The 26,248-nt window shown below is 35.8% G+C and overlaps 6 protein-coding genes and 2 pseudogenes across 8 annotated transcripts; 4 read left to right on the top strand and 4 right to left on the bottom strand.

The window, feature by feature from the left end:
- Window positions 1-2,079: 2,079 nt before the first annotated feature.
- On the bottom strand, window positions 2,080-4,491 carry LOC104738007 (F-box/kelch-repeat protein At5g60570). Its single transcript, XM_010458249.2, has 2 exons — window positions 4,221-4,491; window positions 2,080-3,892 (listed from the first exon to the last, which is right to left on the bottom strand). The coding sequence occupies exon 2, from the start codon at window positions 3,544-3,546 to the stop codon at window positions 2,374-2,376; it is 1,173 nt and encodes a 390-aa protein (XP_010456551.1). The 5' UTR covers window positions 3,547-3,892; window positions 4,221-4,491; the 3' UTR covers window positions 2,080-2,373.
- Window positions 4,492-7,514: 3,023 nt separating this feature from the next.
- LOC104737996 (serine/threonine-protein kinase GRIK2) lies at window positions 7,515-11,483 on the bottom strand. The gene is made up of 13 exons (XM_010458240.3): window positions 10,814-11,483; window positions 10,125-10,402; window positions 9,628-10,028; window positions 9,455-9,529; window positions 9,308-9,352; window positions 9,054-9,128; window positions 8,883-8,970; window positions 8,659-8,783; window positions 8,483-8,578; window positions 8,321-8,387; window positions 8,100-8,221; window positions 7,931-8,009; window positions 7,515-7,848 (listed from the first exon to the last, which is right to left on the bottom strand). The coding sequence occupies exons 3-13, from the start codon at window positions 9,925-9,927 to the stop codon at window positions 7,685-7,687; spliced, it is 1,236 nt and encodes a 411-aa protein (XP_010456542.1). The 5' UTR covers window positions 9,928-10,028; window positions 10,125-10,402; window positions 10,814-11,483; the 3' UTR covers window positions 7,515-7,684.
- LOC104737989 (putative pyridoxal 5'-phosphate synthase subunit PDX2) lies at window positions 11,467-13,685 on the top strand. Its single transcript, XM_010458233.2, has 6 exons — window positions 11,467-11,740; window positions 12,366-12,453; window positions 12,544-12,617; window positions 12,860-13,051; window positions 13,146-13,243; window positions 13,338-13,685. Exons 1-6 carry the CDS (start codon window positions 11,561-11,563, stop codon window positions 13,471-13,473), a joined length of 768 nt encoding a protein of 255 aa, XP_010456535.2. The 5' UTR covers window positions 11,467-11,560; the 3' UTR covers window positions 13,474-13,685.
- An 827-nt stretch (window positions 13,686-14,512) lies between these two features.
- LOC104737980 (uncharacterized) lies at window positions 14,513-16,361 on the top strand. Its single transcript, XM_010458225.2, has 2 exons — window positions 14,513-15,149; window positions 15,348-16,361. The coding sequence occupies exons 1-2, from the start codon at window positions 14,600-14,602 to the stop codon at window positions 16,073-16,075; spliced, it is 1,278 nt and encodes a 425-aa protein (XP_010456527.1). The 5' UTR covers window positions 14,513-14,599; the 3' UTR covers window positions 16,076-16,361.
- Window positions 16,362-17,330: 969 nt separating this feature from the next.
- LOC147949291 (uncharacterized) lies at window positions 17,331-18,803 on the top strand. The gene is made up of 2 exons (XM_087472512.1): window positions 17,331-17,788; window positions 17,915-18,803. Exons 1-2 carry the CDS (start codon window positions 17,512-17,514, stop codon window positions 18,637-18,639), a joined length of 1,002 nt encoding a protein of 333 aa, XP_087328638.1. The 5' UTR covers window positions 17,331-17,511; the 3' UTR covers window positions 18,640-18,803.
- Window positions 18,778-19,776, bottom strand: LOC104737961 (dehydrodolichyl diphosphate synthase 8 pseudogene; annotated as a pseudogene). The gene has a single exon (XR_015571350.1). The product of XR_015571350.1 is annotated as a dehydrodolichyl diphosphate synthase 8 pseudogene (transcript).
- Window positions 19,777-20,606: 830 nt separating this feature from the next.
- On the bottom strand, window positions 20,607-21,736 carry LOC104737952 (dehydrodolichyl diphosphate synthase 8 pseudogene; annotated as a pseudogene). The gene has a single exon (XR_015571351.1). The product of XR_015571351.1 is annotated as a dehydrodolichyl diphosphate synthase 8 pseudogene (transcript).
- Window positions 21,737-24,586: 2,850 nt separating this feature from the next.
- Window positions 24,587-25,776, top strand: LOC104737931 (fasciclin-like arabinogalactan protein 12). The gene has a single exon (XM_087472519.1). The coding sequence runs from the start codon at window positions 24,783-24,785 to the stop codon at window positions 25,533-25,535; it is 753 nt and encodes a 250-aa protein (XP_087328645.1). The 5' UTR covers window positions 24,587-24,782; the 3' UTR covers window positions 25,536-25,776.
- Window positions 25,777-26,248: the final 472 nt, after the last annotated feature.

Raw genomic sequence — 26,248 nt, 5'->3', positions numbered from 1 at the left:
AAACATTGTACGAGTAATCACACTCATGAAATAAAGCTAATTTTGACTTGAATTCAAAACAAACCAATCTTTATCGGAAGTGTTAGACTGAAGATTTTAATTTGCTTTTATATCCAATAAAGCTAACTCGATCTCTATGTTTCCAATATGACACGAATTCACAATATTTGTTATGTGATTGGAAGCTTCTAATAATTCTACGTTTAAGTTTGAAGGACACAACACAAATTAACGGTGAAATTTAACACAAAATATTAGTTATACTAGTATTGATTTTCTTTTTGGTTGAGGAAAAAACTTGTGATTATATATAGAAAAACTTGAGAAAGTTTCCAAAAATTGGACGTTTAAAGAAGATTTATGTTTATCACTAAAAACAATTTTCTATCCACTGAAAAATGAACTAAATCTAGTATTCTGATTTGGATGTTTTTATATCTGAATGGCCTAACCTACCGATTAAGTGAAAGTAGATACCAAAGTGATCCAAATCAACCAGAATTGGCCGACACAAAAGGCAAAGCTAAAGCATATTGGTAGGCAATCTCGCTCTCTCTCTAGCTACAAATATGTACATCATTATAGGTTTTTTGTTTGTTTGGTGGTAATGATATATTCAAGGATTATGCTTACATGTTAAATCCTTTAACAAAAAAAAGAAAAGAAAAATGTTTACATGTATCATATACAACAAGTTTCTTGTAGCATGTATGAGAAGTTAGAACCTACCATTAATGATGATGACTCACTATATTGAAAATTAAGCTATACATGAGAAATAAAGTTTGTGTGTGTGTGTATACGACTATACGTAAGGTCAAGCTAGCTCGACGACCCACATTGTTGGGGAGGGGGGAAAGAATCAACTTGAAGATTCTATAGAATAAGAGCCTACTAAATTAATAACGATATAACTAGGGTTTTTGACACGGCCATAGAGTTTTGTCTTTTTCGTATAGTTTTCTCTTTTTCTTTTAGAAAATCTTAAATTATATATAGTACATTTATTGAAGTTTATTTAATTTTACTGGACCATCCTTGTTTATTAGTAGGATTTTAATTCTTAGAATTCTAAGGATATGAGTCTATGACTTAATAGATTCATAACAGGTAGTTTTTTTGTTAAAGTGATATTTTCAATCAACTCTCAAGCTATAGTATTATCATATTTAGCTTATGGAATCGACTACAGAACCTTGAAATTTCCATAAATATATATTGTGGATTATTTGTAACTTCCATGACAAACCTAGCTACATAATATTTGAGGTTAACTTTCACGCATGCAAAAAGTTGTAAATACTAGGTTGGTCCCCTTGGGAATAAATGACCAAATTGGAAAAATGCGAAAATCCAATCCATCAGATCCGACAACGTCATTATCCTCTTCTTTCTCGGTAGCTCTCAGCTCACAAGCTACCTATACTTGTGTCTTGTAGTATTGCAGTCGCAGACCTGTCGAGAAACAACTTTTAGATTCCAAGTAAGTAGTCCACAGGCAGTACAAGCCACAAGGCCCGTTTATAAATAATGGGCTAATAATATTGAAATCATGAAGCTGCATTATTTTCTGTGTGTAGTGTGGTAGAGATGGGCAGATGGCGATTCCTGCCTGATAAGTTAACAAAGTACATTTGTTTCCCTTTGCCGCTACAATTTTTGAACTAAGTTGTACCACACTGACTGAACTTACTACCAAGATTACACATGTGTACTGATGACTGCATCACATGACTACTTTTTCAGCTCACAGTGAGTCACTGAAGATATTTCAGACTAAAATTTGTACTACGCAACGTAAGTACGTACTCTTCGGAATAGATCGAGACTGTTTCGAATATTTTTTTTAAAATATTGACTGCATTAAATTCTCTAAACAAATCATATCTATCACTTCATAAATCCTGATTCGAAGTCACTCCTTTTCCTCCGGCTTTGGGTTGTGTGGGGGTCTCCTAAGACTGGTCATAGGATCATGAACCTCCCATTAAAGTCTGTTGCTTTCACTTCTTCCATATGAAAAGACTACAAAAACCGCAACTAATACAACAATCCAACTCTCGGTAAAGCAAGGACACATTGTGAATTTTATTTTGTTCTCTTCTCATTCAGTAAATGATGAACAAAGTACAAACAGGGGAAAACATTTTGCAGAGTAATGAATTTTCACTTTTTTTTTTCCAATTTACCCACAAAAATTAAACACAGAAAAGACAACAAAAGCATTATGATCCCCAAGAGCAAAATAAACTAAAAAGACCAGTCAAATAGAGAAGAAGAAGAAGAAGAACGAACCAGAGATAGATCTGATGTAATAAAAAAAAAAGAAACCCTCAACTTCCCAAGTTGAAGTAACAAAGATGGTTTCCTTTTTTAACAACCCATCACTGCGCAGTTATACACAAACACACCAACATTCTCTTTAACTCCAAGCACTTTCCAATCCAAGTTTCCATCTTTAGCTCCTGATTTTGGACACCAAGAATTCACCACAATGCCCTCACCATGAGGACCTCGTTGCCCACAAAACACCAACAGTTGATCCCCGCACGGTTTAAACGCCAACCCCCAACCGTTTGATGAATCCACCATCTGTGGTAACCTTCCCATTACTTCCCACTTGTTCTCCTTCTTATCATACTTCTTCACCATACTGGTTAAGTACTCGAGCGTAAACAGCTCGTTCTCAACCACCACAACAAGAGGTGGAGCCTGCGCAGCTCGGTTCACATTAGGATACATTCCTTCAATCTTCCTCCATTTCCTTGTCTCCAGATCAAACTCCTCACCACAAGTAACTGATACATTAGGGCTTGACATGCCTCCAAGCACATAGAACTTACCATCCATGAAAAATCCAGAGCATAGTCTTCGAGGGAAATGCATATTGGGAAGCATCTCCCATCTCCCTGAAGAAGAATCATAAAGCTCAGCTGATGCTAATATATTCCCATTCATATCTGTTCCTCCAGCAACTATAGCTATCCCACCAAGGCTTCCGGATGCAAACAAGCAGCGAGGACGATGCATACCTTCGCATTTGATCCAACAGCGAGACCTCAAACTGTATTTCCAAATAGCAAACTGAAACAACTCTTTCCCGAAAACCAAAAGCTCGTCGTCTACAGCCAAAGACTCTTTATCAGCATGGTTGAAGCACTCGTCACAGGGCATTTTAGGTAACACCATCCATTTCTTTTTCATAGGAGAAAACATCAACCAACCTCTCCTCGGGTCACAAACCATGAAAACAAGATACTCCACGACCCCTAGCTCCTTCCTAAGGCCAAACAAATGTCCACCGTTGACCAACTTATTGTACTTCTTGCTTACACGAGCCAAGGAAGGAAAGTCTGATCTAGGAACCCGAGCAAGACAATTTAGAGCAACATCATCTATAAGACCAGGGAGAAGCAAGTCACTTGATCCCAACCTGAGGCTATGATCATCTCCTACCATGGAATTCACAACTACAGAAGCAGAAGCAGAAGCAGAAGCAGAAGCAGAGACTCGTCTTCTCTTATTCGAATGTTCTTCAGCAGCCATTATTAAATGTTAAAATACCCTATTTTTCAATACAAAGAATCCAAACCCAAAAACCCAAAACCAAAAAAAACAAAGAAACCTATTTCAATCAATACAAACAACAGATTCTGTTCTAAGACTCTTATTCTTCTTCTTCTTCTTCTCCAATCATAAAAAACGAGTCTTTCTTAACTGGGCAACACTTGTCCCAGTATCCAGATACAGATTTCGATTGCTGCTGCTCCAAAACAATCTCCATCTCTTTATTACTACTACTACTACCACTTCGTCCATCAAAATCTTCAAACAATTAAAAACATTATATACCTCAAACCCCAAACCATTGAATTGCCCAATTTGGATCAATCTGTAGATTAGATATAACACAATGTCAGAATCTGCAAGAAGATTTTAATCAAACCAGAACGAAGAAAAATATAAAAAAAAAATCGTATCTTTAATATAAATCCGATCCAAATACAGTAGAATAGTTTCAGAATAACATTGAGATCGTTTCATCAAATCCAAAGCGAAAGTCAAAAGCAGATCCGAATCCGATAATTAAAAAAAAATAAAAATCTGAACTTTGTAAATGGGACTCAGATCCAAATACCAAAGATCACACAGAGCAGATGAGGATTAACAAATCATACAAAAAAAAAAAAAGGAGAAGACTAATTCATCTATAAGCTTACCTCCACACAAAAAGAAAAAAACTCCAATGGTGGATTTAGATCTCTCGCGGTTGTCTCGGGTCAATCCCCAGAAAAAAAGTTATCACCCGTTGAATATTTCGCCGGCGACTGGAGTCAAAAAGGTAGAGAGAGAGAGATAGAGATAGAGATAGAGATAGAGAGAGAGAGAGTGGACAGAACAGAGAACAAGTAGAAGTAGAAGAAGGGGAGAGGGGTAGGGTTATTATACCAACAAGTGAAACCAAACAAGAGACAAATAAGCTAATAAGCTAAGACAAATAAAATTTTAATTTTAAACAAATAGGCTTTCTTTTAATTTCTTTCATTGTAATCCTTAACTTTAAATATTTATCCGTTTTGACCCCAAAATATACTAATGTTCTAATTCTATAAGAATTGTTGTTAGGGTCCTTCGATCAACAATTTTATTAAATTAATTTTGTTTACCATGTTTTTTGGTTAAATTTTGGTTATCATGTTTACTTTAATTAATTGATCCACTCAATCACTCATCAACGTATGCAACTTAAACTATATATATATTTCCAAAAAAAATAAGATCTAGCAAAGATATATGGACTTATAGTTTGAAAAATTCACAACAAAAGATGATCGATTCCTTTGGGAATTTCTTAAGTAAGATAAAGAACTTAGAAGAATATTCATACATGCATAAGACTTAGTGGGGGTTATTTTAAGTTCATGAATGATAGTATAAAGACATCTAATCGAAAAAATATAAGAAATGATCTATTAATATTATTAAATTAGCTTTTTATTATTAATTTTAAAAATATAATGATATCTCTAAAAGTTTATACATATTTAATTTTGATATGTATAAACTTTATATATACATGTAATATATGCATGTACATGTATACATATCTAAATGATAATAATATACATGTTCTTCCCAATTATGTAATCTATAGTTGCATGTACATATATCTAACAATCTACAAGTGCATGCACATATATCTAAAAGAAAAAATTAATAATTTATCATATTTAAAATTTTAGATATGTATAAACTTTATATGTACATGTAATATATGCATGTACATGTATACATATCTAAATGATAATAATATATATATGTCTTTCTCAATTATATAATCTACAATCTTAGATATGTATAAAGTATAAACTTTATATATAATAAAATTATTAATTTTTCTTCTTATAATTTTTAACACGTGTCAACATTTAGATATGCATATAATTTTTTGACATATGTTCAAATTAAAAAAGTAAAAATTAATAATTTTATTATATGAAAATTTTAGTTTTTAATATTTAATCATTAACATAACTATGATATGTGTTAACTTATTGTTTTAAGATATTAACACATATCAAAATAAGTCGGTAATATGATCACAATATATGTCAATTTATCGATATCAGATCACGTTAACACATATCAAAATAAGTCGGTAATATGATCACAATACATGTCAATTTATCGATATCAGATCACGACACATGTAAAAACAATATTTTTTTTTTATTTCATGTTATAATATTATGAAATATTTTCAAATTTCTATGCAAACTATAAACTAATATAATATTTTATGATTATTTCTGTTTTGTAGTATTTAAATAATGTATCTTTTTTATAATTAACAGTTTGTAGAAATTTTCTCAAGACATCTAATCAATCAAATATAAGAAATAATACATTATTAACTGTTTATTTCTAAATAGTTTTTAAAATATAATGATATCTCAATCAAGTTACATTACATTGGAATACAACAACATACACGCTGATTTCCATAAGGCACACACAAAATATTGTTATAGGGTGGTGTGCCTCCACAGCTCAAGAAGCAATCTTTTTTTGTTTGACATGGTCCTTTGATATCACAGTCTTGTGACGAATCCATAATTTCTGATTCATCAATCATAATACAAGCTGTTTACTCATAATGATAATATATTGTTCTAGTTAATAACAAATTGAATATTGCAATATATCAGATGTTCATATTGACATATATATATGTATATATTAAAAATCAAGAGAGGAAAGAGATCTCACGAGCGGATTGCACATTGTTAACAAAGAGAGAAACTATAACGAGAAGAGCTACAAATCGAATCTTCGACGACACCATTTTCCGATGACTTTTTTGTTTTTGCTTAAATATTAAACCTTCGACCCAAAGCATATAAACGAAAAACCAATGGTTGCTTTTATAGATTGATCAATTATAATTGTTAGATTTCTGTGCATGCATATCTATCTTAACATTTTTTAAGTAATTTTTGTGTCATCCTCTCTTATCTTTGTATTCAAACAATTCCCAACTAAATTTTCTACGATCCTTACAACCAAACACAATCATTTATTTACTTGATAATATTAATTTCCTAAAATCTATCTACCTAATTTAAAGCAATATATTATATTAAAATAGAATTCTCTTTTCATTTTTATTTAATCTTATATTTAATTATTTGAATTTTTATTTACTACATAAAGTTAATAAAATTTTAGATTTTTTCAGCATATGATGTGATTTGAATTTTTATAAATGGATATATATTTTAAAATTTGTTTTAGGATTTTTGTAACAAAACAAGTATTTCCAGATATATATTATTATACATTTGAGTTATTTTAATATATAATGAATATTTACAATTAAAAGTTAAAATAACACGCAACGAAATTATATTGTGCGAATGATTTGGATCAATATGAATATAAGTTTAATTATCATTAATTTGGTGTTACACATATAATTTATCATTTCATTATTTTGCTAACATTATCAATATTAGAATATTAGATATATTAAATTGAGTAATTTATGATAACGTAGAGAACAAATTATTTTGCGGTAAATTGTGAGTTAAATCTTATAATTAACAGTCAAATACAATTATATAATTTTATACTAAACAAAATTATCACATATATATAACTTAAATTTTGATCTATTTGTTATAAATATTTGACTGTTAACTTTTTCAAAATGCACAATGTTCTTAATTTATAAAACAAACAAAACGATAAAAGAAATGGACCCGTGGTATACGAGGTAAATCCTAATTACATAAATAATAATTAAGTACATGATTATTATCATTTATGAGAATGAGAAATGAAGTTATGAATATATACGATTAGCCATCATTATCATTATCTTAGTCTAAGTAATTTACTACTACTAGTCAATTGGGGAGGGGGGGAGCTCATTTGATTGTAGGAGATAGATCCCCTGATAATGAACTTGGAGAGATTTTCCCACGTCAACAAAAAGAAAAAACCAAAGTCAAAATCAAAACCAAAATCGATTTAGTTTAAAATTTATAAACAATGCACAATAACATACAATTATCTAGTATTAAAGAAAAAGAAAAACAACGACCCCAAGCGAGGTCAAACTTGTGTGGTTAAGTAGATGCATGAAGCTTGTACAAACGATCAAAAGCTTCCGAGTTTTTTTTTAGTTAGGATCCGAAGTTTCAGAGATCCCATTAGCTTCTTCTTCTTTAATCATTAAGGCAGCATTGCGTTTGCACCAACAAAAATACTCAGGAACATGCCCATCTTCTCCAGTTACCCATGGATGCTCGGACACATTCTTTAGTGTCATTCTCTGGCTTGGATCTGCAATTTGATAAAAGACATTGAGACCTTAATTCTTTAGTTTGCACAGTTTATTACACTGAAAGAATGGGAAATAACTCACCTTTGCAAAGGAGACCTTCAATCAAATCTCTGAGAAGAGGATTCAATCCATCCGGGATTATCAAAGGGTTGTTAACAATCTGTAAGAGGGGATTATAAAACCATGGGAGGTTATATGGTTTTCAAACATATTTTATCCAAGAAAAGCATTGATCAGATGCAGAACCTACCTTGTCGTAGGTGTCCTGAAGAGTATCAGCAAGAAATGGGTATTGTCCCAATATCATACAATACAAAGTAACTCCCACTGCCCATGTATCCGCAGCTCTGCCACTATATGTTATACCTGACACTGATTTCCATCCAAAAAAAAAAAAGAAGGTTTTTGCTGATTCTCTATGTAGACTAATGAATTAGGACCACGCTTAAAGAGATTAGAATGCAAGCTGACCTAAACAACATTCTGGAGCAGTGAAGACTGGAGTCCCGGGAGATCGACGCAGTTGATCATCATCATCCTGTAAACAACAAAGAATTGATGGTAACACTCAGCTAAGAAGATAGATACAAGAATTAATGAAGAAGATCAACGAATCAGTTATCTTTCTTTTACCTTGAATACTTGGCTGACACTGAAATCTCCTATCTTCACAGTACCACTACTAGTAACCAGCAAATTGTCGGGTTTAATGTCCCCGTGAATTACATCCTGTTTAGTCCCAATAGAAACAGTATTAGGTGATGGAAACATGAAGCGAGGAGAAGCACGCTAAACAATGAAGATCATACATGAGCATGAAGATACATCAGACCAGTAACTATATCACGCAAATACTTTCTAGCAGTTTTCTCTCCCAGAGCACCAGGCGGTCCAGAACCGTCATACACCCATTTTCCATCAACGTATTCGAGAACTAGGAGAAACCAGAAAGACAAATATTTATAAGATAAAAAGGCTCTTTCCATGGCGAGTATAAATATAAACAGAAGAAACGAGAAAGGAGATTAAGTACCCATGTAAAAATGATCAGTTTCAGGGTCATCTATCACCTCAATGAGGTTAACGATGTTAGGATGCTCCAGAATTTTCATAATCATAACCTGAAGTGATGAGATAAACATAACTTCTCCAAAATGAACCAACATAAATGCTGTTTGGAAATGCAAAAAAAAACTCAGTATACCTCACGAAGAACATCACTCATAGCAGTCTCTGAAGGTGCAACCCTTAGCCTCAATAAATGTGACTTATGAAATGCCTGGAAATCCAAGTATTAAATCATAATATGTCAGAGAGCTACAAGCCATATAAGTGATCAATGAAACAAATTAACTTGTATTGAAGGACCATAGTTCAAACGAATAACATCATAAACATCAGCTAAACAAAAAGTAAAAGCTTTCACAAGGGTAATGATGGAAAGAAACAAGGGCTTACTTTGATAGCATAATACTGGCCGTCTAAAGTGCTTCGATATAAAACCTGTTGAGAATCAAAAAAATAATGTTATGGAATCCAAAGCTCGGTATGCTTTTGGAGGATACACTTAAAAGGATTGGATAGTATTGTGTAGATGACACTTACCACTTTACCATAGCTACCAGATCCAATTTTACATACACGAACATACTCATTGATTGTCTTGTCACCATTTTCATCCTAAATTATCAAACAACAACTAAATTGGTAAAGACACACAATGGGAGTATTCTAAGAAGCAATAACATGAGAGACAGGCACAAGAAGAAGTCACTTACCTCTCCACGGATAAGTTCATTAGTTTCTCTGACTGGAATGTGCCTGCAGATTAATCCATTATCTAATCTATATTTCAAAATTTCCTCAGATCTTTTAGAGCGGCTCTTCTGCTCAACTTCTTCTTCATCTTCTTCTTCTTCTCCTCTCGCAGTGGTAGTTACATCATCACTATCACATGAGTATGTATCATCGTCGTAAGGCTTAGGCGATTGTTGTCGGGTTCTATTACCACCACCAGAAGTGCCAAAACATCCAAAGCAACCCATAGTACGGGCAAACAAAAAACTATCACGAAACATGATCTACTTTCTCCAAACAGAAAAAAAAAAACAAATTGCTCCTCAAAGTATGAATGTGTGTATGATGAAAGATAAAAAAGTGTCTAAGTTAACTGAAGAACCTGCACAAAAGAAGAAGGTGATATCAAAACTAAAATCCTGAACTGAGCATCCAAAATAATTAAAAACAAAAACCTCTAAACAAATCAAAGTCTTACCCCGAGATAAAAGGGGTTAAGAGGGCTTCAAAGCCCGAAGAACCTGACTATTCCAAAGGATGCCATTCAGCGAGATGAACAAAACAAGTTGAGATATCATAACCACTGCAATCGAAACGAGACATGTCTAAAGACTGAAACCTTATAAATAAGTAAGTATTTTTTTTTATCAAAATTCCTTCTTTCTTCACGAGAAGCAACTCGTTGAAAGCATAGCCCCTAATGATTCAGAAGCTACACAGCTTCAGTAAAGTCAAGATGATGAGCTATAGAGGTTTCTGCAAAATAAAAATAAAATAAAAGGGGTCAAATTCGCTGATAGCAACCACTAAAATTAAAAAAACTTGTGGTGTGACAAGTCAAAGAAACATCCGAGGGTTCATATTATGATTCTATCGTAAAGGTGTACACTTTTTTCAATCCAATTACTCAAACTGAATCAACGAGACTACACACACAAGAAAAAAAGAGTAAATCGAAACAATGCAAACAACCAAAATTGTAAAGAAACCCTCAAAGAGGGTGGCTGGCTCTAAAAATTCACAAACCATTATCTCCCTAGATTTTGAAAAAAAATAATAAAAACCCTAACTTTGAAATCGGATACAATGAAAATTTAATCAGAAGATATTTGGCAATCGGGGGAAAAAAAAAAAAACAGTTATCGAAGGTGAAAGCGAGAATCATACATCAAAAAACTGGTTCTGAATTCGATCGGAGCAGAAGAAAGCAATAAGATCGCAAGGAAAAGGTCTCTCTCTCTTTCTCTATCAACGTCGTGCGTGAGATTACTACACACACCCAAAAAAAAAAAAGAGAGCTTCGAGGCCTTCGATCGAGATTTTCTCCTTTTCGTTTTTTTTTTTTTTTTTGTGAGGGTTTATATATATATAATTTTTGTTCTAATCTCTTTTTTTATATAGTATAATAATATAAACCATTATTACCAGCTAATAAATGTGACAAAACAGCTAAAATACTGATTTCATTGGTTTCTCTAACAATAATATTACAAATCTGCACTATTAAAAATTTAACCTTTACAACGTATCACAAATTTTTCCTAGAGACCTTTTTTTTTTTTTGTTTTTAACCCTAGAAAATTAGAAATTCATTACTTGCAAGAAAAAGAAAAAAAGATATTTATTCGACACTGGACAATGATCTACTACGGACAGTTCTACTCTACTTACGTTGACAACTAAATTCGAAATATGTATTTTTTTTTGGTTAGAATAGAGAAAATATCTGATGATTGATGATGAATCGAAATCGTGGGCAATGAAAAAAACACAAAACAAAAGGTGTAAAAGAAATTGTCGCCACTCGCAATGTCTCAAAGCCTACAAAGGTTTTGTCTTGTGACTTGTGAGTGTCCCCATTAATATAGTTTTAGTGTTTGACACTTTCTCTCTCTCTCTCTTCACGCCGCCGCAATGACCGTCGGAGTTTTAGCTTTGCAAGGTTCTTTCAATGAGCACATCGCGGCTCTGCGGCGGCTCGGTGTCCAAGGTGTCGAGATTAGGAAGGCTGACCAGCTTCTCTCCGTTTCTTCTCTCATCATTCCTGGCGGCGAGAGCACCACCATGGCCAAACTCGCCGAGTACCATAACTTGGTCTGTTGGTCCTCCTCCTCTCTCTCTCTCTTTGTAGATTCATAATTCTTATTTGTTTTCTTCTTTGCGATGAGATGACCCACTTGGAGAATTCTAGGAAAGGTTCCTTTTTTATGTGTGTTTGAAACGAATCTGATGTTGTTAATTCACTAATTGTGCTTTTCTCCATAATTTGTGCGTGAAGTTATTAGATTCGCCAGAATTTTCATATTTTAAGAGATTAATTTAGTCAATCGTCCCTTATTCCTGAATATTTCAGTTTGTATTGTCCAAAGAATTTGGCCTTTAAGATTCAAAAGGTAGCAACTTTGGGATTAGGCTTAGTTCATCTATAAGTAAATAAGTATTGTTTGTGGTTTCTCTGTTTACTGTTTTGTACCTGAAAACATTAAGCATTGTCGATCAAACCACTCTTTGATTTGAGCATATGGATGAGTTTTTCCTAACTTTAACTGAACCAGTGAACATTTGCAAAGCTGTATCCAAGATTTGAGTGTAGAATCATGATAGGGAGAGAAACTAAACCCCTTGTTCAGATTTTTATGTTTATACAGTTCTAGTGGTGACGATGGATGGTGTATAAGTCCCTTCTCTGTTCTAATTTTCTTGTATTGCTCTTTTGAAGTTCCCTGCTCTACGTGACTTTGTTAAGACGGGGAAACCTGTTTGGGGGACATGCGCGGGTCTCATATTCTTGGCAGATAGAGCTGTTGGTGAGTACTTTTTTTATATTTCATCTTCCTGTCATTATGTGTTGCTGAAAATTTGGAAACTTAAACAAGAAAATGTTTATAAATTTTCAGGTCAGAAAGAGGGAGGTCAGGAATTAGTCGGTGGCCTTGATTGCACTGTGCATCGGAATTTCTTTGGCAGCCAGGTATAACTATGTCTTTTTACGAAGTTTCCAAGTTCATGTTCAGAGATGTGTGTATAAGTATGTAAATCACTTTTTACTTGCAAAATGTGGAGAAAGAGACTCTGAGACTGCTTAAATTGGCATGAGCTTTGATAGAAAACTCAGTCCTTTCATAAGAGTTCAATTGGAGTTAAAAGAATTCACTCCGATCTTAACCATTTGAAAATCTTAGATTGTTCTTAAATTCTTTTTTTGATGTGTAGATTCAAAGTTTTGAAGCTGATATCTTAGTACCTCAACTAACATCTAAAGAAGGTGGACCAGACACATACCGAGGAGTGTTCATACGTGCTCCTGCTGTTCTCGATGTTGGTCCTGATGTCGAAGTCCTGGCGGATTATCCTGTCCCATCAAACAAGGTCTTGTATTCAAGCTCTACCGTACAAATCCAAGAGGTTTGCTTAATTTCGCACCAATGCTCATGATAAGATTACCTTTTCTGTGAGCACATGAATGGAACCCGTCTTGTTGGTTTCATTTTTTTATCAGGAAGATGCTCTTCCTGAAACAAAAGTCATTGTTGCTGTGAAGCAAGGAAACTTGTTAGCAACTGCTTTTCATCCCGAGTTAACTGCAGACACACGATGGTAATTAGTTTGTTCTTTTCCTGGTCTTTTGATTTCTCCAACGGTTCTGATCTATATGCCTTAAGAGTTTACTCGTTCTGGTTTCATTTTCCAGGCACAGTTATTTCATTAAGATGACGAACGAGATTGAACAAGAAGCTTCTTCAACCAGTAGTAGCACTATTGTATCAGTTGGAGAAACAAGCACTGGTACCGAGCAAGATAAGCCTGATCTTCCTATATTTCAGTAACTGAAAAGAGAGAAGACACTTCTCTTGAAATAAAAACTATAGAGAAGTGTCGGATTCTTTTTCTTTTAAAGATGTATTTGGGAACAATTGCAAGCTAGTTTGCAATTTGTAGACAAGAAAGTTTCACATGACTCTTTAATGGATTCATGTACTTGTTTCTTTCTTGTTACAACTTTGCATACCGGTGAATCTCAAACAGATTTCCTAGTTCAGTTTGGTCTGTGCCTTGTGAATTTGTGGAAAAGGTCGTTTGGCTAAGAATTGAGATTTAGAAAACTGAGATCTTTATAGACACAGGACAGAACAGAACACTCTTTGTAAGTGTGGTTTTGTTCCTGGTTGAGAAGATAATTAATCCGGTTAATAATAAACCGGCCAGCTGACTTTGGCGCGTTTGACTTTTCTTTGCTTTCTCGGAAAGGTGCAAATCTTGCAACAGTGGGCGGCTTTGGGCCAATGGAAGTCAAGAAAAGTTTCTTAAAATGCACACATTTACAGAGATGTTTAGACATGAGGGCATCTTCTTTCTTTTTAAGGCATCCTCACGTTTTCACTACTCGTTCCCTTCCACAAAAAGGGATCAAGAAGAAACAATTGGACTGAAAAGCCTGTAGAGAATAATTCAGATTTTTATACATAGTAAAATAACTACATAATGTATTAGCAAATCACTATGAAACGGTGAAGAATTTTGGTTATAGATAATTTTAAAATTTGATTATATGTTTCTATTGGGAACAAATGAAGTAATTATAAATATGTTTTGATCATGAGGCATTGAGAAATGAGTAAAATAGAATGTGAACTGATGATATATGTACGTTTTTGTTTAGCTTAAACAATTTTTAAAAAGTCTTGATGTTGAAGCTTCATCAAGCTATGTTTTTGTAAAGAAATCAATGGAGACGACTTGAGATGAACTCAAAGAGTCGGCTTCTTTCTCAAGATGAAGCAAGGGATATTATCATATGAGGTTTTATTAAGTCAACTGACTTCTTTCTTCACTCTATATAATCCCTCTTCCTGCTACAACATTTCACCACACCAAAAGCACAGAAACATTTCGAGAAACCAAAAAAGAAGAAGAACAAGCAAAAGCCAATAAAAGAAGACTTGAACTTGAGAGATGGAGCGCAGACAGTCATATGTGCTTGTCGCGCTCGTTGCATTGCTTCTCTTGAGCGATATTGTCATTGCAGTTGCAGAGAGCGATGGTGGCAAAGGCAACGGTAATAACGGCAAGGGGAACGAGGGACAAGTAGACAAGGGTAAAGGAGGATATGATGATGGCAAAGGCAAAGGTAACGGTAACGGTCCAAAGGACAAGGAGAAGAAAGATAAGGAAAAGGAGAAGAATGACAAGAAGGAGAAGGACAAAAAGGATAAGGAGGAAAAGGCAAAGAAGGATAAGGAAAGGAAGGACAAGGAGAAGAAGGAAAAAGAGAGGAAAGAGAAGGAGAAGAAGGACAAGGAGCAGAGTGAAGCAGCTGCAAGATACAGGATGCTAACACCGATGCCTACAGGACAAGAGCAAGCTATGTGCGAGGCTCGCGGTGCATGTTATTATAAGACACTTGTTTGCCCCGGTGAATGTCCCACGAGGAAGCCCAAGAAGAACAAGAACACCAAAGGTTGCTTCATTGACTGCACTAGCAAATGTGAAGCTACATGCAAATGTAAGTACATTCTATATTCAATTGGTCTCCTTTGTTTTAGTTACAGTTTGCTTCTCGCAAAGTAATATGTTATCCGGATTCTAATTAACAAGTATATAGATTTAAGTTGTGGATTGATTAATTATTTGTGGTACAAGGAATTGGTATGCTTCTAACACAAGTAACTTGGCTTAATTCCGGTTTCCTTATTTCTTACAGGGAGGAAAACAAATTGCAATGGCTACGGATCTCTCTGTTACGACCCTAGATTTGTTGGAGGAGACGGTGTGATGTTCTATTTCCACGGATCCAAAGGCGGAAACTTTGCGATCGTTTCAGACGATAAACTCCAGATCAACGCTCACTTCATCGGTACAAGACCCGTTGGAAGAACCAGAGACTACACATGGGTTCAAGCCCTAAATGTCATGTTCGGAAACCACAAGCTCGTGATCACAGCCAACAGAGTGTCTCAATGGGATGAAACATCTGACGCTTTTACCATCAGATACGATGGAGAACTCATTACACTCCCTGAAGACGAACAATCCGAATGGAGGGAAATTACAGGACAGAAAAGAGAGATCATCATTGAAAGAACCGACGAGAGGAACAGCGTAAGAGTACTAGTCTCTGGTCTTGTTCAGATGGACATCAAGGTGAGACCTATAGGGAAAGAAGAGAACAAAGTTCACAACTACCAATTGCCACAGGATGACGCTTTTGCCCATCTCGAGACTCAGTTCAAATTCTTAGACCTAAGTGAGCTGGTTGAGGGTGTTTTGGGGAAAACCTACCGTCCTGATTACGTCAGCTCCGCCAAGACTGGAGTCCCAATGCCTGTGATGGGAGGAGAAGACAAATACCAAACGCCTTCTCTGTTCTCGCCAACTTGCAGACTCTGCAGGTTCAAGCCTCAAGAAGATTCACTTTCTGCTGATATCTAATGAGAAGAAGGAGAAAGATGTGAAACTTCTCTGATTTTTAAATAAATTCGCATTTGTAACTGTTTTGTTTCTGGAAATATATTATTTGATATTCATAAAATGTAATGTAATAAGAGCCAAAAAAAAGATAACATTTGGCCCGTTTGTGCTGTTTTTGAGGGTTTAAGAAATGTAAGACGTTTCTTGCGCCAGAAGCAAATCCCTTGATTTCTTATTTTTTCCTTGTTCCGTTGTATTTTGTATACGTTTATCTAACAATTAAAATAAAAGTGTTTATGTGTTTGTATATTGATGTATTTGAATCTGACATTTAAGTTTCTTGGTTCCCGTTTTATTTGTATGTTATTCACTTTGAAAGCAAGTGTTTTTTGGGAGGTTCTCAAGAACAACTGGAGATGCTTCTAAAGCACTATTTTCTCTAAAACTTACAAGCCAATAGCAATACAAACCAGATTTAAATAATCAAATTTGCAATTTTCTAGGCATAGTTCATGTGATCCAAGGAAATTAAATTATGTTACCCATCACATGAGTACATGGCTTCAATACCATAGATATCATATTTTTATAAGTATATGGAATTAATAGATAAATTGTCAACTCCACAATGATGATGATTACTTAGTGCAACCATTCGTGGTTATTTGATTTTTTCTTTTAAAACTATGAATTAAGATCCGTGATCGATGGTTCCCATCAGCTTTTCAGCCTTAAATTGACGAATATATATTCTGGCTTCTGGGTAAACATATCTAGTCCACGGTGAGCAGAGAATAATGTGAAAAAGTTGAACTGCACAATGGTAATGTTAATATTTTTTAATATAATGTCCTAGATCAACTAGCTGAAAATGTTAATTAAAATCTATAGGTACCTTTTTCGAGGTAAAATTAAAATATTTAGCTAATTCGTCTAACATAGAATTGGTATACACAAATTACTTCAAATGCTTAATTCGAATACATCTTCTTTAGATTAGTTTTGAAATTCTTATGCGGATAGTAAATTAGATTAAACAACGAAAAAGAATCGAACTATATATGCATGCATATGACTTTACGATCGAACCACCTAAATGGTTACAGCCGACCTTTTGTGTCTTAATGATTTATATGACAGTTTGTACTTTAGTTTTCTGAAGGCTGACTTTTTCCTACTAAGAAATACATATTTTCATTTTTAGTTAAATACTTGAATTCGAATCTAGAGGCTGTTCTCCCAAAGAAGTTATAATAAACAAAAGTCGAAGCTGTTTCTTACACGGTCTTCGATTCTTCATGTGATTTTTATCAAATCTGGACCGTTAATTAAGCCGCTCTCTGCTGCTTGCTTCCAGCCTCTTTGATCTATAAGTACACTCCCCTGCACTTCTCTCATATCAAAATCCGAAGAGACATACAACAAAAGACTGTTTCTTTTAACACCACAAAAGAAAAATGTCGAGGGTCCTTGTGACTATTATCGTTCTTGTCTCTGTTTTCGCGGTTGTTTCAGCAGCGAAGAAAGGTGCTTATGATGCAGCTTCAACGAACTACAAGGTTTTGTATCCACTTGGCTCGGGCCAAGAGCGAGTTCAATGCTTGGCAAGAGGATCTTGTAACCAAAAGATCCTCACTTGTCCTAAGGAATGCCCCGAGAGGAAACCACAGATGAACAAAAAGGAAAAAGCTTGTTTCATTGATTGTAGCAGCAAATGTGAAGTCACCTGCAAATGTAAGCTCCAAATCTCAACATTTTGGAACATTTTCATGTATTTTGGTTAAGTTTGTAACATTTGTCCATGTGTGAGATGCCTAACACACATAATATTAATCTTGGTTGATTTGTGTGCTTGAATAGGGAGGATAGCAAACTGCAACGGATATGGATCTTTGTGTTACGACCCGAGATTTGTGGGAGGAGACGGTGTGATGTTCTACTTCCACGGAAACAAAGACGGGAACTTCGCCATCGTCTCTGACGAGAATCTTCAAATTAATGCACATTTCATTGGTACAAGACCTGCTGGTAGAACCAGAGACTTCACATGGGTTCAAGCCTTCTCAGTGATGTTCGATAGTCACAACCTCGTCATCGCGGCCAAGAAGGTTTCGTCTTGGGACGATTCTGTAGACTCTCTCGTGGTGAGATGGAACGGAGAAGAAGTTGAAGTTCCAACTGGAGGTGAAGCAGAGTGGAGAATGGATCTTGAAGAAAGGGAAGTTGTTGTTGAGAGAACAGATGAGAGGAATAACGTGAGAGTCACGGTATCTGGGATTGTTCAGATGGATATTAAGGTTAGACCAATTGGGAAAGAAGAAGATAGAGTTCATAACTATCAGCTTCCTAAAGATGATGTTTTTGCTCATCTAGAGACTCAGTTTAAGTTTTTCAACCTGAGTGATCTCGTCGAGGGAGTTTTGGGTAAAACATATCGGCCTGGATACGTTAGTCCGGTTAAGACCGGAGTCCCTATGCCGATGATGGGTGGAGAAGAAAAATACCAAACTCCTTCTCTGTTCTCACCTCTCTGTAATGTCTGCAGGTTCCAAGGAAAACCTGGTCCTGGAGTGGCTAAGTACTAAAATCTTTAAAGATATGTTTTTTTTTTGTTTGACCAAATTGTGTTTAAATTAAGCCCTTAATTGTAGTGTTTTAGCATCGTTAAATCAAAAAGTTATCGATGTTCTGTGTGTCTTTGTGTGTTGTATTTGTATCCGATACAATAAAAAAAAAGGATTTTCTTCTGTTTTCTTGTTTCAACGTTTCTTATACCGAAAGAAACATGTAGATCAAGCATAAGGGTTAAAGTTCATTCTAGGGTTTAACTTATAAACTATTTAATCGAGCTTCTTCTTCTTCTGCAAGTAATCTTGCATTCTCTGGAATTTAAGAATGGCCCAAACCAAATGCCAGAGCCCTAACTCCGGCCAAAGAGCCTCTGTTCTGTGAAGAAGTGACCTCGAAGTTTGCCACGTCATGAAGTTACTCAGCCGATCTCCTCCACCGGTTCTTATCACAAGATCCGGATCTGGAACAGCTGATGTATACATAGACTCTTCAAGATCACTCACCTTTAAAACTACAGGATCATCTCCAGTTTTAGTCTTTCTAATGCAAGATTCTCGAACAGAATGAACAATCTCTTGACTTGTGCTGTAAGCAACGCAAACCACAACAATAAGATCTCTATTATCCTCCGTGAGCTGCATCAGTCTCTGCGTCGCAGCTCTAAAACGCTCGTTTAAGGAATCCAAATCACCGGCAAAGATTATTCTCACGCCGTTCATATTTCCGGTTAGAGCTTGTTCGATCGTGAGCTCGACTTTCTCCAGCATTAGATCCATAAGGCACTTGACTTCTTCAGGTCCTCTCTTGAAATTATCCATACCAAAGGCGTAGAGTGTAACGTAAGGTACACCAATCTCTTTGCAGTATTGAAGAATATATTTCACAGATACGAAACCGGCTCTGTGTCCTGCGTCTAGGCCTTCAAGATTGCGTTTCTTGGCGAACCTGCGGTTTCCATCCATGATGAATGAGATATTAGTAGGGATTGGACCAACGCGTAGAACTCTGAAAATAAATTTCCTCATTAGACTCATCAGAGCGTTGAAGATTTGAGTGAATTCCCCTACTTCTTCTTGGGTATTATTCATATCGAAAACCGGGATTTTGTATATGGTTAATTATAGGAGGGAAGTATTCAAGAACATGGGGGGTTTTTGGTTTTGTTGTGAGTCAATGAATATAAGCAAAAGAAATGAAGTTTTTTGCTGGAGGGAATGCAAATGGAATGAGCATATGATACGGCTGATATTTAGGGGGAGGGAGAGAATGGGTGATTTAGTGATTTAATTTAATCAAATATGTAATGTCTCCCGGTTAATCCAAATCATATAGATATTAATCCAAATCAATTTAATGGGTAAATTTTCTTAAAAGAAAATTTATTGAAATAGCTTGAAAGTCTTTAAAAGGTATTAAATTGGAGGGTTTTTTTAGATTTTTTTTTAATGATGTCAAGAAAAATAGATTTATTATTAATCTATTTACAAGATTGTATAGGTTTTGGACCATATATTATTAAAAGAGAGGAATTGTATTAAAGGCTCATAGCAGAAGACCTTTCGCAGAGACCGCTGTCTAGCTGTTTGTACTAAGAACCTAGAATCTGTAATATGAACTCTGCCACTTCAAGTTGAAAACCCACTACTAGCTAGAGAACTAGTTGTTCTCCTCAATAAAACAGAAGTAAACTTCTAGCTGAATCTAGTAACCTTATATATATATAGAAGAGTCTCTCGAAAATACAATTTTTTACAATGTATTTTGGCAAGATGACATGATTGTCTTATGTTCTTAGATGGCAGAAACGAAATGGATACTAGTATACAAAACTTTTCAAGATTTGCTTGCTTCTTTTCTTTACAAAACTGTGTTTTTTTTTTTTTTTTTTTTGGTAAACAAAACTGTGTTTAAATTAAGCCTCTATTTGTGGTGTCTTTGTGTTTGTTATTCGGATCCAATACATGTATAATGAAAAAGAATCTTTTTGTTGCTTTCTTCTTTCAATTCATAGTTTATTGTCTGCGGGAAAAACGTAAATCAAACGAAAGGGTTAAAAGTTCATTCTAGGGTTTAACTCATAAACTATTTAGTCGAGTTTTTTCTTCTTTTGCAAGTAATCATGCATTCTCTGGAATTTAAGAATGGCCCAAACCAAATGCCAGAGCCCTAACTCCGGCCAAAGAGTCGCAGTGGAGTGAAGAAGCGATCTCGAAGTCTGCCACGTCATAAAGTTACTCAGTCGATCTCCTCCACCGGTTCTTATCACAAGATCTGGATCAGGCACAACCGATGTATACATACACTCTTCAACATCACTAACCTGCAAAACTACCGGATCATCTCCAGTACCATCACACTTTCTAACGCAAGATTCTCGAACAGCGTGAACAATCTCGTGACTTGTGCTGTACGCAACACAAACCACAACCATCAGATCCTTATTCTCTTCCGTAACTTCCATCAGTCTCTGTGCCGCCACTCTAAGACGCTCGTTTAACGAATTCAAATCACCGACAAAGTACACTCTCACGCCCTTTAGATTCCCGGAGACAGCTTGATTGATCGTGTACTCGACTTTCTCCAGCATCAGATCCATCACACACTCAACTTCTTCAGGTTGTCTCTTGAAATTATCGACGCCAAACGCGTAGAGTGTCACGTACGGTATACCAATCTCTTTGCAGTATTGAAGAACATATGTCACGGATATGAAACCGGCTCTATGTCCTGCGTCTAGGCCTGTGAGATTGTGTTTCTTGGCGAACCTGCGGTTTCCATCCATGATGAATGAGACGTGATTAGGGATTGGACCCGCACATAGAACTTTGAATATGAATTTCCTCATTAAACTCATCAAAGCGTTGAAGATTTGAGTAAATTCTCCTACTTCTTCTTGAGTATTCATATCGAAAACCGGGGTTTTATATATGGTTATCGCCTTATCGGAGAGGAGAGTTCAAGAACATTGGAAATTTTTGGTTATGTTTGTTAGTGAAATATAAACAAAAGATGTAAAGTTTGTTCTTTTGGAGGGAATGCAAATGGAATGAGCATATGATACGGCTGATTTTTAGGGGAAGAGAGAAAATGGCTGATTAGTTTCTTCTTGGTTTAATCAAATTTGTAATGTCTCCGGTTAAGACATTTTAAAAAGAAAATAATATGCATATCACTTGAGAAAAATCAACCTACGTACGCAAAATATTGTATTGGTTTTGGATCAGATTATTAAGAAAGAGGAAGATTAGAGGCTCGAAAGCATATTAACTTGTCCAAAAGAGAACTTAAAACAAACACGTAAATTAAGACTCCTCTATGTTCGAATGCAATGATGTACACAAGAAAAGTTGTAATTAAGGACGTCTACTTACTCTCTTTTTATCTTTTAGTTTCAATTATATTCTTCTTTTAAATCTTTAATTAGTAATCCAGTGAGCCATATACAATTCTGAATAGAAATTGCAGCTAATTAAATTATGTTTCTTTGGAAAAAAAAAAAGAGTGACAATTACAGTTGTCTAGAACCATATATAGTAAGCAGATCTAAGGATGCCAATCATAATCAAATTTGATGAAAGCATAAACATCATAGTAGGATGACATCGTTGTTTTCATTATGCCCCACAATTATATATTACACTTACACTTACAAATCCAATTCACACCCACCTTCACAAAATCTCCCCCGCTCCCTCCAAGTTAGTTTGTCAATTACAAAACTTATATATTAACATTTTTATTTTATTCATGCTGACATTGAATTACGATTTACAAAATAAATTTTGTCATCAATCAAAGTAATTATATAAAATTTTGAATTAGCTCTCATAGATGTATGATGTATCATGTGGGAAAGTGGAATTTAAAAAGGTGGAACATAATCTGTGTTTCCTTGGAGAAATGGCAAAAGTACTAAAAGAACATTGTTCCACTAAAAAAAGGTAAATCAATCCACCGCTTGAGAAACTGTTTTCCTGTAATGAGAGATTCTTTTTCGATTAACTCCAATATACAAAGTCTTTTCACCCGCAGAAAGATCTAATAGCTAGTATTCGAACTCGCCCTAGCCGCTTCTCTCCCTGGCACAACTCCCGATGATCCTCTCTCCGGCGGCGTCGGTTCCGATCGGCGCTGCTGGAAAGCTGTTTCTTCTTCTTTGTTCTCTGCTCTGTCTTTTAAGTCTAGTTTCGGCCTGTTCCAACGGTGAATGTATCGGAAGTTCACCGCGACTCCTCTCAATAATTCCGGCCATGCTTCAGCTTCACCACCTCCCCCTCCCTCCGTCTCAATCGGTGGTTTCTCACAGTGAGGTGATTCTCACGAGTCTCCAGCCCCTCAACGACAAATTCGAGACCCCAGACCGCTCTTATAATCTTGTTCATCGTCTTTGTCACATCTTCCCCTTGAAGTCAACCTTGTCATCTCTCTGTTCCTTGGATCCAGATCCCCTCACCAAGTGGTTTGCTTGGCTGCAGTTGGACAGGAGCTCTGTGTTGACGTCGGATTTGTGTAAGATCTTGATAAGATCCCGAGACCTAATCTCTGTTCCCCATCGATCCAGGTTTGTTCCAAAGCTTCTCTCGTCTTCCCGTAGCTTATCTGTGTGTCGATTTATAGAATCAACTGTCCGAAGACTGCAGTTGAAATATAATCAATCATTGATGCTCTGTTGTTGCGAAGTTGCATTGAGAACCCTGCCTTTAGAAATGTTTAGAGTCTTTACCTTTGATTGCCAAAGATCAATGAGGACCGGCATTATGACCCCGCCTCTGCTAAGCTGCGGTGGTTACTAGTTCCTCTTGAATCTAACCTCTTTGCTTCAGCTACCCCCGGAACTATCTCAAGTGTATCTCTGCATTAGCTGTGCTGAACCTGGAAGCTCTAGGAAGATCGGCATTATGATCTTTTCTTCAAGAAGAGAAGGTTACCGACACCTTCCCACTCTTCTTCCCACACTTTCCCTGCACTCCAACCCTTGTCAAGATCATATCAACAAAGTCAGGAAGTGTCCTTCCCCTTATCAAAGCGTGAAGAGTTTCGGCATTATGACCTTTGCTCCATGGAGTGTGGTTACCGAAACCTTCTCAAGCAAACCATGCCCGACCTTAACCCCACATCCACTCTATTCCTTGCCACTGAGCAGATTAAACCCTCTTGTCTCTCGGCTACGGAAGTCCTGCAAACGTCCCATGTCTTAATGATAAGGACCATCTACCACACTCCCACTGTTTCAGCGAATGTGGCGTTGACTCACCTAGAGTTAGATTGTGATTTGTTGCTCACCTGCTCAAATCTCCAACACCTCTTGGATATGATTGTCGACTTATTTACCTTTATCTCTGTTGTTTATGTTCCTTTTGCAAGCTCTGCTTTGAACTCTTTCACCGTTTGTATTGCTACTTTGATTAGTTGAATGAAAGTAAGATCTTGTTTATCAAAAAAAAAAAAAAAAAAACTAGTATTCGAACAATTTACTGATTTGGGCGTAAAATGTCTTGGCGGTTATAGTTGATCGGTCAAAAATTTTGAAGTTCACATACGTGAAACATGCTAAAAGAATTAGAGAGAGCCCACCACTAATCAATTTTTTTTGTTTGCTTTTTCTTAATTTTCAAGCAAAGTTGCAAGTTGCTCCTTCCATTATCATACACCACACTCTCCATTATTCCTCCCACCGTTCCTTACACAGGATTTGATAATTACTACTAACAAGTAATGATTTTATTTTATATTTTTGCACACACACACCGTCATACCAACTACTACAAGAGCACGTTTGTTACCGATAGCCGATTTTATATGTACACTTGAATACTTAGCTCTATTTGTTGAAAGGTTGTTATCAATTAGAACTTGATTAATTATCTGATTAGTTTCTTTAATACGAAAAACCCATTATTACCTTTTTATCAACGGCTTAAAAACTATATATCCAATGATTTTGTCTAGAGATAAAACGATTCATTTGATAAGATTTGATGGAAAAAAAAAACCATCATTGATTATAATTAACTATCAACTTATATTAGTTGTAAAAATGTTGACCTCTTAACCAATCAATTTCCCCAATTACAATATAACCCTTACTCTTCATATAAACTCCTATCTCACACACACACAAACAAACAACACTCTTTTGAAAACAAAGATCCGCGCCATGGAACAATCTCTCATCATCGTCCTCTTCACCGTCCTCCTCCTCCTCCTCACCACCACTCCCGGAACCCTATCTCAGTCTTCTCCAGCCGCCGCACCTGCCCCTGCAGGACCAACAAATGTCACTAAAATCCTAGAAAAAGCAGGACAATTCACTGTCTTCATCCGACTACTCAAATCAACCGGCGTTGCTAACCAACTCCTCGGCCAACTAAACAACTCCGACAACGGAATCACTATCTTTGCACCGAGCGATTCCTCATTCTCCAGTCTCAAATCCGGAACCCTAAACTCCTTAAACGACGAGCAACAAGTAGAGCTGATTCAGTTTCATGTCATACCAAGTTACGTCTCTTCCTCAAACTTCCAAACAATAAGCAACCCTCTTCGGACTCAGGCCGGTGACTCCGCCGAAGGACATTTTCCTCTAAACATCACCACCAGTGGCAATACCGTAAATATCACGACCGGTGTAACTAACACTACCGTCTCCGGAAACGTCTACAGCGATGGACAGCTCGCTGTTTACCAGGTTGATAAGGTTTTGCTTCCACAGCAAGTTTTCGATCCTCGTCCTCCAGCTCCGGCTCCGGCTCCGTCGGTCACGAAATCAAAGAAGAAGAAGGAAGACAGTGATAGTTCCGGTGATGATTCTCCGGCGGATGCTTCGTTTGCCTCGCGTAACGTTGGTTCTGTGTGTGATGCGGTGTCGTTTTGCGTTATGAGCATCATGCTCGCATGGTTTTATTTGTGATGATATTAAGTTTTTTTTTTTTTTTTTTTGTCCTTTTGATAAAAGTTGTGGTGATAAAAGTTGCTATTATTACTCATGATTTTGTGCCATGTGGGTGATTTTGGGGGTATATTTCTTTTTTGGTTTCCATACGATTTTGTGTTAATCAACACATCTGTTTTTTATATTTCCATTTTCTTCTTTTGATAAAATTTATATTTCCATTTCCATTTTGGTGAGAGTGAATTTGTGTATTTGTTAATCTCTCTTTTTTATCTTTTCGTTTTTCCTTTGATCCGATTTTTTACATTTCTTTCAATGCAAATACAGTAACTTAAATGATAATCCAACTCTAAACCCAACTCAAGTAAGTATAGAATGAAAACTATACCAAAATAAATAAATTAAATATGATAATATGAAATATATTCCGATATTTTGTAAATATATACAAAAGGATACGTACACTGTAAATTGAAAAGAAGGAAAAAAAATGTAAATTGAAAGCTTGATTTTAGAAATTGGTGAACAACGTAACAACAAAAGTTTTCAGAAATCAAAACTTGTAATTTGGAATCAAAACTTAAAACGTCATATAGGTGACGGACTAGTACTCCACCAAAGAATCATTCATTAAATATCACCCCCAGGCCGGCCAACTAGGAGGTTCTAATGAGAAGGAATAAAGACCATCAAATACTTCAAGCTGTACGTGAAGAGCCACGGATTTTTAA

This window comes from Camelina sativa, chromosome 2 (assembly GCF_030686135.1).
Source record: "Camelina sativa cultivar CO46 ecotype springtype chromosome 2, ASM3068613v1".
In the NCBI taxonomy this organism is placed as follows: Eukaryota; Viridiplantae; Streptophyta; class Magnoliopsida; order Brassicales; family Brassicaceae; genus Camelina; species Camelina sativa.
The sequence above is the reverse complement of the archived record's forward strand: the minus strand, read 5'-3'. Positions and strand labels throughout refer to the sequence as shown.